Source organism: Erpetoichthys calabaricus, chromosome 2 (genome assembly GCF_900747795.2).
Source record: "Erpetoichthys calabaricus chromosome 2, fErpCal1.3, whole genome shotgun sequence".
Lineage (NCBI taxonomy): Eukaryota > Metazoa > Chordata > Cladistia > Polypteriformes > Polypteridae > Erpetoichthys > Erpetoichthys calabaricus.
Window position 1 is genome coordinate 303,793,017 of NC_041395.2, and position 17,080 is coordinate 303,810,096.

A 17,080-nucleotide genomic window follows, 5' to 3' on the forward strand; every position below is an offset into this window, starting at 1 on the left:
AGATACTCAAAACATAGATTCGTTTTAGACTAGAAAAAAAAAATGAAAATCAGGAAGAAGCTGTAAGCTTTAAAATTTATGTGAGACTTGCTTCCATATTCAGTTGTCGGCCTGGGCTTTCTGGGTGGCTTTAATGTTGTCATTTAAGGGACGCTGCTTCACAGCTCTGTCTGTTTGGAGAGTTCCTGATTTTTTTCCACATTCCAAGAATATGCAGGTAGGCTGATTGGTGACTCAGAAGTGGCCTGATGGGTGTGATGGACTGGCACTTGTCTTGGGCTTGTTCCTTTACTGCACCAAATGCTGTCAGGAAAGGCCCCACTACCTTTGACTCCATAACTAGATTTAATGGGTCTGGAAATGGATAACATTGATGGGTGATTCATGTACAATATGGCGCCATAGCCATGGCTGACAGATGCAGCGGCTCCGTCATGAATACTTGTTTTAGTTACTTTGTTGTGTGTGTTTTTATTTGTGGAAGAAAAGAATTTGAATTCAGACACCTCCCACTGGAATGCCCCGATTTTAAGCAATAAAACACAGGCAGGAGAAAGCATCAATCATTATTCTTTATCTAAATCTCGCAAGAGGTAACAAGTGCATTACATGTTAGCCACATGCTACAAAGAAAAAGTGTCCTCTGCGCTATATTTATACAGTTCATTGATTAGGTGAATATTCTTTAAAAGGAATTCATTACATAATCAGAAAACGTTTAACATGATTGGTTACACCTAGTTGCTAACAGGACATGGCAGATGTTGATACCTTAGATCACCACAATTTGATTGATAGTCCTGTTTGTTTAGGATGTATGTGACTTTTTGAATGTATTATTTTCATTCTTATTTTTATTTTAGGAGATGTGTGAGTTTCTCCACATACATATTTTTCCCAAAAAGTAAAGAACAATGGCCTAATTTTTTTATGATCCAGCTGGGTTCAAAAACAGGAAACTTAGTACTGTAGAAGAATGGTTATGCCATAAATATAACATTTTCCTCTTAAGGGGGTTATATAAAATAACAAGAAATACATTTATCATAGTGAATAATAAAATAAAAGCATCAGCGTTTAAGCATAAGCTCAGAAGGATATGAGACTCAGACACATGCTGGGTGCACATTGGACTAGGGTTCAAATCCAACACTTACATATTTACTGAAGGATTATTACTGGCAAAACTATGGTATTGGGACTATATACAGCACAATGTGTTTAAAGGATGGTTGCAGACTTGCCATTTTCCGTTCTAAATAAGCCACTGCTGCAGAGGTTTATTTACACTCAGGCTCAGCTGCTTGTGCTGTGGAGATCTTCAGTCCTCCCGGACAGAGGCCTATCATTCCGCCAGAGACTCGTAAGCTATTCTGGAGTAGCAGAGCTGAAGCAAAGTGACAGGGAAAAAAAGAGACGCTACAAACCTCCAGTTCCACCAGTGGTAATGGGTCATGTAAGATCGCTCACAAACAAAATGGATGAATTAACAGCATTAACAAAGAGTCAGAGGGAATATCAGGAAAGTAGTTTTATGTACTTCACAGAGACGTAGTAATATGAACGGATTCCTGATGCTAATGTTAATATTGAAGACTTCGATTTGGTTAGAGCTGACTGGAACAACAGACACAGTTGGAAAAAAGGAAGGGGAGGTGGTCTGGCGATCTTAGTGAACTTTAAGTGTATTCACCCAAATCAAATTACTTTAAAGGAGCATCCGTGTTGTCCAGATTTTGAGCTGTTAGAGGTCAGCATGCGGTCATACTACCTGCGCAGAGAGTTTTCTCATATTGTTGTGATAGTAGTGTACATTTTACCATTGGCTGCCACTGTCTCTGCATGTGAAACAATTCACAATATGGTGGGGGGACTACAGACTTGCCACCCACAAGCCCTGTTTATTATTTCTGGGAACTTTAATCATGCCAGCCTTTCAGGTGTCTTGCCCACTTTCAGGCAGTATATCAACTGTCCCACCAGGAACAATAAGACTGGATTTACTGTATACTAATGTTATGGATGCATGTTGCTCTATAGCATTACCCACACTTGTAAACTCTGATCACAACATGCTTCACTTGAGTCCTCTGTATAAGCCATTGGTACTGAGGCAACATGTTGTCACCAAGATAGTAATGGAGGCTGTGAATGAGCTGAAGGGTTGTTTTAGAACAACTGACTGGGATATTCTTTGTAAACTCCATGCTCAGGATATTGACAATGTCACAGACTGTGTAACTGATTATATGATTTTTTGTGTAGACAGTATTGTGCCATCTAAAACTGTGTGTTGTTTTGTAAACACAAACCCTGGGTCATAGGTGACCTAAAGGCTCTGTTGAACAAAAAGATGAGGGCCTTTAAGGAGAGTGATATGGACTGTGTGCAGAGTGGTGGCTCTGAGGCTAGGGATCTATGGCAGCAATCAGAATTCTATAAGCGCCAGAAGTGACTCTACTCCATTGTTCCCTTGAGCAAGGCCCTTAACCTGCAATTTCTTCATCTTGGCTATGATGTTAATCTGCATCCATCCCTGCATTGTTGGAGGACCTGCAGGTGGGTGGATGCAGTGTAAAAAAAACTCACACTGTTCCAATGTGGTTCGGAGGTGTCGCCCTTTGCATGGCCACACTCGGATCCCAATCTGGGTGGTTTGTCATGTGGTGGGTGCGGCAACACGTGGTAATCAGTGTATGTTCCCAACCTCCTCCTCCTCATAGGGTCTATCTGAGGAGTGTGAGAGGTGAGAATTAAGGAGGATAAAGAGCACTACAGAAGGAAAATTGAATCAATCTTCAGAAGGGATGAGGATGGTGACCGGGTATAAACTGGCCTGCCATCAGCAAGACAAACTGACTTGGAGGAGACCGAATCAGCTGAACACCTTCTTTAATAGGTTTGATTATGGGGCATTTGCGAATACACATCCCAGGAAACCTTTCACAATAATACCCTTTCTCTGTGTCCTTCACAATTATCAGATAATTACCACGTCACATCTCCACCCCAAATCCAGAGTTTGCTATTACAGAGAATGAGGTGAGGCAGTAGGAGTCAGTGCAAAAGTATTAAAGGCCTGTGCTGATGAGCCATGTGATGTCTTAAAACACATATACAGCGTGAGACTACAGAAGGCTCTGGTGCTTTAGAAGACCTCATGTATTGTCCCAGTGCTAAAGATCAAGGATCCCAAAGAACTCAATGATTGTAGGTCTGTGGCACTGACTACTCACCTGATGAAAACAATGGAGAGGCTGGTCCTTGATCACTTGAAAACACAGGTGGGTGCAGGGTTGTACCCTTTACAGTTTACATATCATCAACATGTGGGGTGGAAGATGCTGCAGTTTATCAGTTGCACAGAGCCTACTCTCACCTGGAAAGAGCTGGGAGTACGGGGAGAGTCATGTTTTTTGACTTTCCTAGTGCCTTTAATACCATCCAGCCCCTCTTATTGAGGGTTAAGTTGTGTGCAGCGCAAGTTGCCACTGCCTTAATTTCCTGGTTTTTAGATTCTGATCATCATTTCTTATCACGCCACTGCCGTATCCAGTTAAAAGCGGCGTCATTAGCATCCTTAAGATGTTCATCAGTACATGTAGGGCCTCGGGAACATTCATGGAGAATGTGGTCCATTGTTTGGGTGGGCTCACCACAGGGACATTCAGCACTTGTTGTGAGGCCCCATCTAAATAGGTTGTCCCTTGTGTTGCCCACTTTTGACCTAGCTTGGTTAATTCTGATTAACAGGCCACAGTATGTGGGACTAGGGAACTGTGTGTCGTAGAGAACAATTAACAGCATGGGTGCTTGGGTGCTCCACAGGGTACTGTCCTTCCTCTGTTCCTTTTCACTTTTTACACCTCAGATTTCAAGTTTAATTCTAAGACGTGTCACCTTCAAAAGTTCTCAGATGACACTGCTATTGTTGGATGTGTTAGTGAAGGGAAGGAGGAAGAATACAGTGGCCTGGTGAGTAGTTTTGTGGAGTGGTGTCATCACAACCATCTCCAACTAAACCCCAAAAAAACAAAGTAGCTTGTGCTGGACTTTCGGAGGAAGAAGAAGTCTTCTCCGGTTCCAGTCATCATCCAGCGGGAAGAAATTGAGTCTGTTAAAACCTACAAGTACCTGGGTGTTTACATGAACGATAAGCTGGGATGGGAGCAGAATGTGGAACCTTTGTAAAAGAAGGGCCAGATACAACTCTGCTTTTTGAGGAGGCTGAGGTCATTCTGTATGGGACGCCTGCTGTTGAGGACTTTCTGTGGTTTTCATTGACATCTTTTATGCCGTGATGTGCTGGGGTAGCAGTATTACATCCAAGAATAATAACAGACTGAACTGGATCATCAGGAAGTTTCAGTTCAGTGCTTGGGATGAAACTGGATACTTTGGAGGTGATAGCAGAGAGGAGGATGCTGGCAAAGGTGTCATTAATTATGATGACCCCCTTCATCCACTCCATAAAGTGCTGCAGGGCTAAAAGAGTGCAATGAGCAGCAGACTGCTCCTCCTCTGCTGTAGGAGGGAACATTTTTACAGGTCTTTTCTTCCTGCTGCTATCAGACTGTACAACTCTGGGTTTTAATTCATGTATCCTTTACAGGACTATTTCATGAATTGTATGTACGGGATGCCAGACTCTGTAATCACTGGTATTTTATTAATAACTAGACACTTTATCTGTGTATTGCACATATTGTATTACTGTGCTACTGCATTGTATTTATTACTAGTGATTTGTAATATATCACTATTTTTGATATTGTATGTTTTTTATTTATCTTATCTCTTTCATCTTATATATTTATTAGGTGGTTAGTTATCTATATGTACTTGTTTAATTTTGCTGTGAGCTGCTGGAACATCCAAATTTCCCTTCAGGGAATAATAAAGTGTTATCCTATCTTACTTTAAATTAAGAAGAAAATAGGTCAGATTCCTATTTCTTTCCTATTTATTGTGTTATTTTACTTCTAAATTCATTTTTTTCAGCTATGTTAATTTTTCCTAGGTAGCAGGGATAAAAGGAATGTTCTTAGCAAACAAGAAGCTTGAAAACCAAGTGAAGACGTACATCACCTACAATAAAGGACGAGACTGGCGTTTACTGCAGGCACCCGAAGCAGACCTCAGAGGGAATGAATTCCACTGCCATCTGGTGAGGATAATAAACAAAATACATTTTGGGTGACATGTATTGGCAGGCATTGCCATTAAATGCAGAAATGCTTAAGGTTATTGGTTTTTAAAATTGTCAGAATCAAGACAGGTCCCTAGGACTTATCTGATGTACTGAGGAAATTAGTGAGCAGTAGTAAATAGCCCACATGGTAAAGCCATTTACAATTCTTCTTCTTATTTAGGGCAATAATTTCTGCCTGCAAAAACAGATTTTTTTAATGCAGTATGCAATTTATCTGGAAGGTGTTTTGTCTCTGTTTTTGCTGATAAAGGCCAAGACAACATTAAGTTCTAAATAAAAATTGCAAACTTGTTATGCTGTTAAGATCAACAAAATTTCACTTGATCACAGATTCAATCAGTATTGTGAAAATATACAGTCTGCCCAAAATGCAATTGCTTCCAGAAAAAAAGAGAAAGAAGCAACATCACATATCTGATGAATCATGGCAACTAGAGTTCAAATCTAAGCCATTAATTTGTGACCAAAGAGACAGCGCCAATATAAATTTTGTAAATTAGAAAGCATCTGGGCTCTTTCTCTGATATCAAGCTCGTAATGGAACTCATAGGCTTTAAAGAGCGAGCTGGCAAGAAGTTCCTAAACAAGAAATCCATTCATCCCTTCATTTTCTGAACCTGGGTTTATATTTTAGTGTCATGGGAAACAGGAGCCATCATGCTGCGTGCTCATGTAGATAGCCTGCCACTGTGCTCCACTGTTAGCCTAGGACTTTCAATTTGTTTCTGTGTTTGGATTTTATGCAGTGCATCCTAGAAGAGGAATGATGTATGGCCATTAATATATCCCTCCTTAGTAATCATTAAAATCATTAACACAAGGAAATATTGTACTAAAGAAAAAATATACTGCATTTACCTTGCTTTTAAATACAGCTTTCACTCCCATATAAAAACAGCTCAAAGAAGCCTATAGGACTGTAAAACTGTCTACAGTAGGTTCTTCAATAATTGTATATTCATCTTCACAGTAGTCAGAGACATTGTCCTAGGCACTGGCAGAAGGTGATGTCTTCATTCTGCCCATTTAGGTAGGCTGCATTCAAGTTCCAAAAAAGTAGCAACTCAAAAAAATAAACATTTTCTGCTGACCAGCATGTTATCTGAAATACAGCACTTTGCATATCAATAAAATATTTATTAGATTAACATTACACCCAATAAAATACTAACATTTTTATAAATGAAAAGTGTTTATATTAGTGGGCTTTCCGACGCTGTCTAGACAAGATTCATTCTTGACTAAAGACAGCTGGGTGACACCACAACAAAAGTCTGATTGCATATTATGTACCGTCTCTGAGCCATGCCCAAAAATGTGATTTAATATGGCATATTGCCTAGAAGGTGCACTCACATATATGAACGGTTACCTGTACCAGTGTCAAAAAATCCAAGGAGTGGCAGAAACTGAGTTGCCATTTTCATACCGCTAACACTTATTTTGCACATAGCTCACTTCATCTTTTAATTTTCTGACTCTCGCATTGACAGTGTGTTGTCTCCTGGTTTCCATCACCACTACTCATTTGCACCTCCCACCTCCTCATTGTCTGCCATTTGCAGTTCCTGGTCAAAATGTGTCCATGTAAGAGTGGAAACACAAATGAGGCATTATAAAATGTTTTAATTACTAGATTAACCAGGCACTCAGATTACAAGAGAACTATTACATTTGCATAGGAATGACAAAAGCAAATGATTTGTGACTATGAGTCAGTAACATGTAGGAGTTTGTCCATGCTGCATGTTCAAGTGAGGTGGGCTTTGAGAACCCCTGAAATGCAGTTTATCACTAAAACTATTAGTATTTCTTCCTGCCATCTAAACATTTGCAGGATTGGTTACACTGATGGCTCTAATTTGGCATGGTGTGCCTTATGATGGTTTCTTGTTTGTAGCCTGTGCTACAATGAATTAGTTTAAGCAAGTTTAACAGTTAGTGGAGGGAAGGCTGTTTCTTGTAAAACCTTGTCCCCCAATTAAGTGACTTGTGCTATTAACAAGTGAATGGTTGCAAAGGTGGGAAGAATTCTTTACAGTTAGGAAATGCTGCAAGATCCAGCAGCTAACCCACCACCTATAAATTATTCAGCCAGCTAATCAAGAAAATCAAGCTGGCAATAAAGAGACTTAAAAATGTCAAAGCAGCCTGGTTAGATGGAATCACTGCTGAGGTGATCAAAGCAGGGGGTGAGCTTCTAGTCAAACACCATGAAGCACTACTCTGTCAGATATGGTGCACAGATCAAATTCCTATATCTAGAAAGCTGGATAGAATCACTCCAGTTCCAAAAAAAGGGATGGCAGTCGTGAGCGCAAAAACTGGTATTTTATAAGCCTGCTCTCAATCCTGGGATAATTTTACACACATTATCTACTTAAACCTCCTAACGCATTACGAGAAAACTTTGAGAAGAACAATCTGGATTTTTACCCTCATGTAGATTAAGGAAGAGAGAATTCAATCTGGTAAGCAGATGACGATCATTTTCATTGACTTCCATGCACCTTTCGACAGTATGTACTGGCCTGCCTTGTAGAGTGTGCTCAAGGCAGAACATATTCCAGCAAAAACCATACGTTTACTCAAACAAATGTACCATGACCCTACCAGCTGTTTGTGTGTCCAATCTGAGCTATGTGATGCATTCCCTGTTAAAATGAGTGTCAGGCAATGTTGTGTAACCTCACCACTGTTCTTTAACATCATAACTGAACTAGAAAGAGCAGACAATTCTATGGCAGGCGAAAAAAATACAATGTGGTATGCGATCTTCTGTTTGCTGAGGACAGTGCCATCTTTGTAAATAAAAACACAGAGGTCATGGACATTTTGTACAATATTGTGGAGGTTGCCCTGCCATATTGCTTAACAATCAACATAGACAAGATAAAAGTGCTAATGACGGATGCCTTGCCATATGCCATTCATCTCGGGTTACAGTTAGACCCCGTCATCAAATTAGAGTGATTTAAATACCGTGGGTTCACTGCTACAACAGAATAAAATAGCATTATCTGCTGAGGTGTGCTGCAGGATCAGACAACCATCACCTTCCATCTTCAAGTCTCTAAACGGGTGTTTATAGAAAAATCATTACAGGTCTCTCAAAACCAAAATCAGATGCTGCTGTAGGTCTGGACAATGCTGAAAAGCTATCCAAACATTCTCAAAGTTTCCCAGATGTGGTGTCTATGGCAAATGCACCTGCAAAACAGGAAAGTGGGTTTCACAGTGGTACGATAGTTAGCCTCACAGCTTCCAAATCTTGGGTTTAAATTTTGAAATGTTCACAGTCTGTGTTGAGTTTCTATGTTCTATAACTTCAGTATCCTTGAGTGTTTTCCTCCATGTGTTTCAAAGACATGCACCCTTGGCAAACCAACCCGTCATTAGTGTGGTTGTGTGCAATTATTCAAAGATAGGTATTAAAACAGTCAGACACTTCCACATCTCCTCTGTTCCAGAAAGCTTCATTAATTCTTGACTTGATTCATGCAGTTCTCTTAACTGTTATCCTCCTTAAACCGTCTACAACTGCAACAATTTCATAATGTGGCTGCCAGTAATGGACCAAATACACTGAGCACATATCCCCTCATCTGGCTTCACTGCACTGGCTATCTGTAGAGTACTGGTTTATGGTCAGATTTCCTCTGTCAATTTCAACAACCCAAATTACTCATCATTGTTACTTGTATCTTGCCAAGTTGCAAAGAACTAAGATTTTCTGAAAGCAGCTTTCTCAAATTTCTAAAGATCTGTTTTGCAAATCTTGGTGAGCACTTATTCATTTTGGTCTTCCCATGATGCTCCATATGCCAAAACATTTAAATTTCTCTAAAATTACAGCTCCTTTCCCTCAGATTTCAATCATGTTGACCATAACTGTACGCTTAGTACATTCTTGTGTGATGAGCGTATTGATCTTGACTCTTGCCATTCTGCCTCTCAGTTAGTTCATATACTCCATTGTAATAAGTGCCTTGAGCATGGGAAAGGCGCTATATAAATAAAATGTATTATTATTATTATTAATAATATTCAGCTGTTCTAACCTTATTATTAAGTGCATTCAGTTAACATGTAACTTAAATGTCTTATACATATTGCTTGCATTGATAAAGCACTTCATGATGGTATATTCTATGAATTAAAAAAATAAAAGCTGATTAATTGGCTATATGATTGCAAGGCCATAGGAGTTTCTCCTTTTGAAGTGTTTTTCATGTTTATTGCACCCTATTTGAATGGTATAATCTGCATGATTTCATATTAAAGCAATGATCAATGGTGCTTCACGGATTCTGTATTCTGGATATAAATCCCATAGTCATTCATTGATTGTGCAGAGTTTATATGCCCTCCCTGTGTTTTCATGTCTTATCCTTCTACATCACTAATGACATACTAGTACCTATAAAAAGGTTTTGCCAACATCACCCCACACAGAGGTTTTCTAATTCTATTGCTATTCAACATTGAATTACAGTGGGTTAATTTTAGCTTTTTTGACACTGATCAACAAAAAAAGACTCTTTAATGTCAAAGTGAAAACAGATCTTTGCAAAGGGTTCTGAATTAATTACAAATATATAAAATACAAAATAATTAATGGCATCAGTATTCACCCTCTTTAACATGACACACGTAAATCATCACTAGTGCAGACAATTGGTTTAAGAAGTCACATAATTACTTGGATATCACTTGTCAGGGATTTCAGATGATTGAAGTATGCAGTAAATGCACCATATCTGGAAGGTCCAACCTGCGATGAGTCAGTAAGGTGGACTAACTACACAAAGACAAAAGAACACTTCAAGCAGCTACATGAAAAGGTGATTGAAATGCAAAAGTCAGGGAATGGAGAGAAGTTCATTTTCCAAGTTATTGAATATCCTTTGCAGTCCAGTTAAATCGATCATTAGGAAATGGAAAGAGTATGGCACAGCGATAAGTCTGAGTGATCATGCAAGAGACCAACAGAAGACCCGTGAGAGCTCTGAAGAAGTTACAAACGACAGCAGTTGAGATTGCAGAGAAGACATCAACTGTGCTTCACTGGTCATAGCTTTATGGAAGAGTGGCAAAGAGAAAAAATGCACATATTGTGCCAAAAGGTACGTGAGAGATTCTGCTGGAAGAAGGTTCTTTGATCTAATAAAAGCAAAACTGAGCTTTTTGGCCATCAGACTAAATGCCATGTTTGAGCACTGCACATTATTATGCTTGTCTGCAGCAGCAGGAAGCCTTTGTGTGGGTAAAATGAATTCAGCATGAAAACCACAATGTGGTCTGCAAGAATTTTGCATCTTGAAAGAGGATTTGTTTTTCACCAAGACAACGACCCCAAGGATAAAGCCAGAGTTACACAGGAATGATTTTAAACCAGCAATGTGACTGTCCTGGAGTTTCCGAGTCCAACTGAGAATTTGTGGCTTGACCTGAAAAAGGCTGTTAATTCACAATCAACATGCACACCGACAGAGCTGGAGCAGGTTTGCAAAGAAGACTGTGGAAAAATTTCAGAGCCAGATGTGCAGAGCTGATAGAGACCTGTTCATGTGCATGTCACGGTTGCCAAATCTACTAAATACTGATACAAAGAATGTGAATACTTATTTTGTGTTTTATATGTTAATTAATTTTAGACAACTTTGTAGGGATCTGTTTTCAATTTGACATTAAAGAGTTTTTTTTTCTGATGATACGCCAAATTAAATCCACTGCGATTCACTGTTATATAACAATAAAATGTGAAAACATCCAAGGGGGTAAACAGTTTTTATAGGCACTGTATAGATTAGGTTGATTTTTGATGCCAAGTTTCCCCTCTGTGGATATGAACATGAGTGTGGTGGTGCCATATCCAGGACTGGTTATTGAATTGCACCCAGTGCTACCAGCATAGCCTCCAGATGTCGGTGACCCTGAATTTGCTTAAACAGGTTTCAGAATGTTATGTTTTGTTAAATTATTCTTATTTCCATTCACATACAGAATCTGCCTCACATTTAAATCGTAAATATACCTTAGCAGATATGAATGTCATAAAATGATTTTGGGGTTATCGATGGAGCACATTAGAGTAGCAGTGAGGATCACTGTGGCCTGCTCACCTTGCCTTTGCGCCCTCTTCATGCTTCAGACAGTGACAGAATAATAAGCAGTGGCTGAAAGCCTAAGTGGGAAATGTTAAGCATCCCTAGTTTCACAGCTGGAACGCTGCTTTCTGCCAAGTGAAGCTTTAGACTGTAATAAGGCTGTCCAAGAATTTTACTGTACATGAGTCAAATCTTCCACCTCAAAGAATACTGACACCTCAGTGGTAGTGAAACAGAGGTAAACGGTTTGTTTTTGAGGTTCTGTTAATTAGTTAACGGCACTTTGAAGGCTGCTGATTGATTTGATCCTGGATGCTAATCGCAGTCAGCCAGCAAAGTAATAATGCTTGACTAACAGGGTCAAATCAATATGGTCAAAAAGCCACTTGCAGTCAAGGAAAAAGTGAGATAAAGGACATATTTAATTACTGCCTTATTGACAGTTTCATTTTAAAGGGATGCTGTTGAAATAGAGAATAGAAGTTGGATCTTTGGGCCATACATTAGTGCTAGTTTTTAATTTTTTTTTTTTTAAATGATTTGGCTCCGGTCTTGATGCGTGATGAGTGTTAGAATAACTCTAGTGAATTGCTTTCATTTTTGCAAAATCTGGGCTGCTAACAAAGCTGTTGCTAGAAGACGTATTGGAGTATTTAGAGCCTATATGCATTTACTGCATTTGTTCACGAGATCATATGGTGATAGCTTAGCTATTTCACCAAGTGCATCCCATAAAATAAATGTTTTTCACAGTGAGCACAATACCATTACAACAAAAGATGAAATAAATAAATAAGCATTCCTCTCCCCATTTTCTTACTTTCTTTTCCCAATATTGATTTTAGAAGGCCAACTCTTAATTCAATAGCAACAGGCAAGATGACTGTCCTCCCCAGAAGATGATGGCAGCCCTTAACATTCAAACACTGAGATGGGTGATAGGGTGGACAAGAAGGTTACAGGCAGGAAAAGGTAGCACTAAATAGAGACAGGACATTTTGTACTGGTACTTGCAACATCATTTCATTATAAGTTGGAGTCCACCATCATGGATGTTGAATATTCCTTCTGAGGTAGGTAAACATTCAAGGGCTCCATCATAAGAGTGATATACAGGCAGAAGCAAACTAAATACCCTCAGCCCACGAGGGTTCTGATGAGCCAGCATATGCCTAACCTTTGTAAAGCTACATGGAGGTTGGCAAGAGGGCATAACTCCAGATCGACAGACAGCAATATTAGAGTAGATTAGATAAACTTTTTTAATCCCAAGGAGAAATTTAGATGCCTACAGCAGCAGAAACATAAAAAACAAGGATACAGACTCAAAGGACAGATAATATAGATAATCAATCAAATGATAAATAAATAAGTAAATGGATAATGTGCAGATATTTCAAAATTAACTTAACAAGCACATTGAGAGGAAACATTGCCCGATAGCTTGGGTAGAAAAGACCCCTTCTTAGCACACCATGGTAGAATGAACCTGTGACTAAAAGTGCCACAAGAGAGCACCTCCTAGCAGGGATGGAGGGCTTTTTTCATTATAACATCCAATTTTGCAATCATTCTCTTTTCCACAATATCTCCCAGTGTGTCCAGGGTTTACCCTGTGATGGAACAGGATTTCCTTAGACGTTTGTTCAGGCATTGTGCATCTTTTCTCCAGTAGACTGTGGTGTAGAACAATACACTGACTACGATGAGCTGATAGAACATTTACTGTTTACATCAAAAGCCCTGAGTGTGATGGCCCGGTGAAAATCATATATTGCCCTCTATCAGTCAATAGTTTTGACTGCCTCATGTGGCTTTACATTTCCATCAAGCAGAGGATCAACTTCTCCATCATAGGCTGCATTAATAATGGAGATGAGTCAGACTACAGAACGGTTGTGGACAGCTTTGTTTTAAGGTGCAGAGACAACAACCTGAATCTCAACATTAGTAAGTCAAGACTTATGGCATGCCAAGGGACCTCTGAGACTAGTCACCATTCAGGGGGAGGACGAGGAAGTGGTGCAGAGCTACAAGTACCTGGTGTTTCACATAAACAACAAACTGGACTAGTCTGACAGCACAGTGGCACTGTACAAGAAGGACCAGAGCAGACTGTACTTCCTAAGGAGGCTCAGGTCTTTTGATGTGTGCAGCAAACTACTGGATATGTTCTACCAGTGGATAGTAGCCAGTGTGGTGTTCTATGCTGCAGTGTACTTGGAAATCATCTTGAGCTCAAAAAAAGCACAATGCCTGAATGAACTTATCAGGAAACATATCAGAAATCCTACTCCATCACAGCATGAACCTTGGACACCATTAAAGATGTTGTGGGAAAAACAATGGAGGACAAATTGCATGCCATCATGAAAAATCCCCTCCATCTTCTCTAGGTGGTACTCTCTTAGAGCACTTTTAGCCACAGGCTCATTCCACCACGGCATGCTAAGAAGCATCTCAGGGGGCTTTTCTGTACACTGCTATCAGGCAATTAATTAACTATTAAACAGGGTCTGGAATTGATTCCAAGTGTGGAATTTACATTTGTATGCTGTCACTGTGAGCTCACAATATGATGTGCAAAGAGCTGTCCATGTATGTCCTTCAATAGACTGAGGAAACAGAAACACCCTTTAGAGAGATAGCAAAAACACCAGGGGCCTCATGTATAAATGGTGCGCATGCACAAAAATGTTGCGTATGCCCATTTCCACGCTCACATCGCAATGTATAAAAACTAAACTTGGCATGAAGCCACACACATTCTCACACCAGGTCAATCCCTTGAGTATGCAAGTTCTCCGCATGGTTTTTCAAACTGGTGGCACCCAGTGTCAAAGCAGTGCTACTGTACCTGTGTGGTTTCCCTTTATTTTTTAGATTCACATCTCTGACATGGCTTTATCAAATACCCTGAAATTAACCGCATATCGTTATTTAGCTCAAGGCATCTGATTGTAATCAACCTGTAACCATATAATTGTGCACCTAATGACCAAACTATTCCAAATACCATAGCCACTTCAGCATTGTTACTATTAGTGCACCACTCTGAGTATTTTAACCCAGTCTATTTAAGTGTGGAATCACAGCTCTACGGCAGCTGAGCTGTAAAATAAGTCTGCGTGCCAAGAGTGTACTGAATGCAATCGCAGTTTGTTTGTCCTTCTCCACTTTAAACCCATCTGGAAGAACAACAGACACAGCTGTTAACGGGTTAGGAGTGATTGTGACACCAAGGCTGTCTGAAAGGAACTTAAAAATTTTGGTCCAAAATAATGTTAATTTGGTGCAGGCCCAAAACATGTGACCCAGTGAGGCTGGGACTTGATTGCAGCATTCACAGGTTGGATCTAGCCCTGGAAACATTTTGGACAGTTTTAGGCGAGACATATGTGCTCGATATATAATTTTGAGTTGAATAATTGTATGTGTTGCGCATACGGAGCGCGAGTGAAGTCTCTGCATTGCTATTTTCCACTCCTTTTCGATGTATTGATTAAGAGATCTTTTTCCCATTGTCCTCTTGGATCTTTAAAAGGGAGGGACTGCAAGATAATTTTATATATTGCAGAGATGGCGTCTAAGTCCTTGAAATTGAGCAATATTTTTCCGTCATGGAGGTGGGTGCAAGATGAGGAAAATCGGGCAGGTTCTGTTTAACAAAGTTCCTAATTTGAAGATAGTGAAAGAAATGTGTGGCTGAAAAGTTAAATTTGGAACGTAATTGTTCATAGGATTCAAAGATGTTGTCTATATAAAGATCTCTAAGCAATTTAATCCCAAATCTTTTCCAGATATTATAAACGGCATATGTTTGCGAGGGTTGAAAGAGGTGGTTCTCTTGCAGAGGTGCCACAGATAAAAGATTCTCCATCTTAAAATGCTTTCTACATTGGTTCCATATTCTGAGTGAATGAAGCACAATTGGGTTATTAGTATATTGCCAATAACTTGCATTTATTGGGGCACAAAGCAGGGAATATAAAGAGGATTTTACTTCTATTGCAGACCAGGCCTGTGTATGTTTATCTGTTTGTGTCCAGGTTTTTATAGCTTGTATGTTTGCTGCCCAGGAGTAAAACTGAATGTTGGGTAGAGCCATGCCACCTTCTGCCTTAGGTCTTTGTAGGGTCGCTCTTTGGATACGTGGATGTTTTGAGTTCCAAATAAATAAGGTTATTGTTGAATCTAATTGCTTAAAAAATGATTTATTAATGTATATTGGAATGTTTTGAAATAAAAAAGCAGCTTAGGAAGAATATTCATCTTAACAATGTTAATTCTTCCAGCTAGAGTGAGATGAAGGGTTGACCATCTATGCAAGTCTTGCTTAATTTTTTCCATACAGACGGCAAAATTTTGTTGATAAAGAGCTTTATGTTTACTTGTGATGTTTACCCCTAGGTATTTAAACTGATCTGCGATGATAAAAGGGAAGGTGTCCAATCTAATATTGTGTGCTTGAGAATTCACTGGAAAGAGCACACTTTTATTCAAATTAATTCTGAGACCAGAGATCTTTTGAAATTCTGTAAGTGCTGTTAAGACTGCAGGCACAGAATTTTGTAGGTCTGATATATACAGTACCATATCATCTGCATATAGAGAAATTTTCTGTTCCAGTCCTTCTCTGAAAATCCCCTTTATCTGATAAGAATTTCGACAGTGGACCGCCACCTTGTCTGGTACCACATTCTAGATTAAAGTAGTCTGAACAAATGTTGTTAATACAAACTGAAGCTTCTGGATTGGTATACAGTAGTTTGATCCATGCACAAATGTTCGGGCCAAACCCAAATTTCTCCAATGTAGTGAAAAGGTATTTCCATTCAATCATGTCAAATGCTTTTTCTGCATCCAATGATAATAATATTTCTGGGGTGTTTGACTTTGTTGGTGAGTATATTACATTAAACAGGCGTCGAAGATTGGAAGCTAAGTGTCGGCCTTTAATAAATCCAGCTTGATCTTGTGCTTTTACCGAAGGCAGCACTTTCTCCATCCTTCTAGCTAGGACTTTGGAGAGTATCTTAACATCATTATTCAGAAGTGAAATTGGTCTGCATGATGCACATTGTAATAAGTCCTTGTTTTGTTTAGGAAAGACAGTGATTAATGCTTGGCGAAAAGTTTGAGGTAGAATTTGATTGTCTCTAGCTTCTGTAAATGTTGCTAATAGGAGGGGAGCTATCTGAGTGGAGAATCTATACTAATTAATAAAAGGCAAAGCCCTCATTGACTCACTGACTGACTGACTGACTGACTGACTGACTGACTGACTGACTGACTCACTCACTCACTCACTCACTCACTCACTCACTCACTCACTCATCACTAATTGTCCAACTTCCCGTGTAGGTGGAAGGCTAAAATTTGGCAGGCTGATTCCTTATAGCTTACTTACAAAAGTTAGGCAGGTTTCATTTCGAAATTCAAAGCGTAATGGTCATAACTGGAACCTCTTTTTTGACAATATACTGTAATGGACGGCAGCTTGATGGCCGTGGGAGGCGGAGTTGAGTGTCACGTCATCACGCCTCCCACGTAATCACGTGAAAAGACTGTGAATGCAGTAGGGAGAAATGAAGTAAGAGCCGCAAACAGCGAAGAACAAAAAATTCATTAAACAATTGAGAAGGGAGCGAGTGAAGCATACAAGCATCTTCATAAGGGAAACAAAGCACCGTGTAAAACGTAAGTTTAAATTAAGTTTATTGAAACGCTCCCGTTAAGGATTGCAATAACATATTCG

At 39.5% G+C, this 17,080-nt stretch overlaps 1 protein-coding gene across 1 annotated transcript in view; it reads left to right on the plus strand.

The window, feature by feature from the left end:
* Window positions 1-17,080, plus strand: part of LOC114645620 (VPS10 domain-containing receptor SorCS1) — a 1,182,623-nt gene that overhangs the window by 1,043,725 nt on the left and 121,818 nt on the right. The window contains 1 exon segment of the mRNA XM_051922161.1: window positions 5,021-5,167. Within this exon segment, the coding sequence (XP_051778121.1) occupies window positions 5,021-5,167 (147 nt within the window).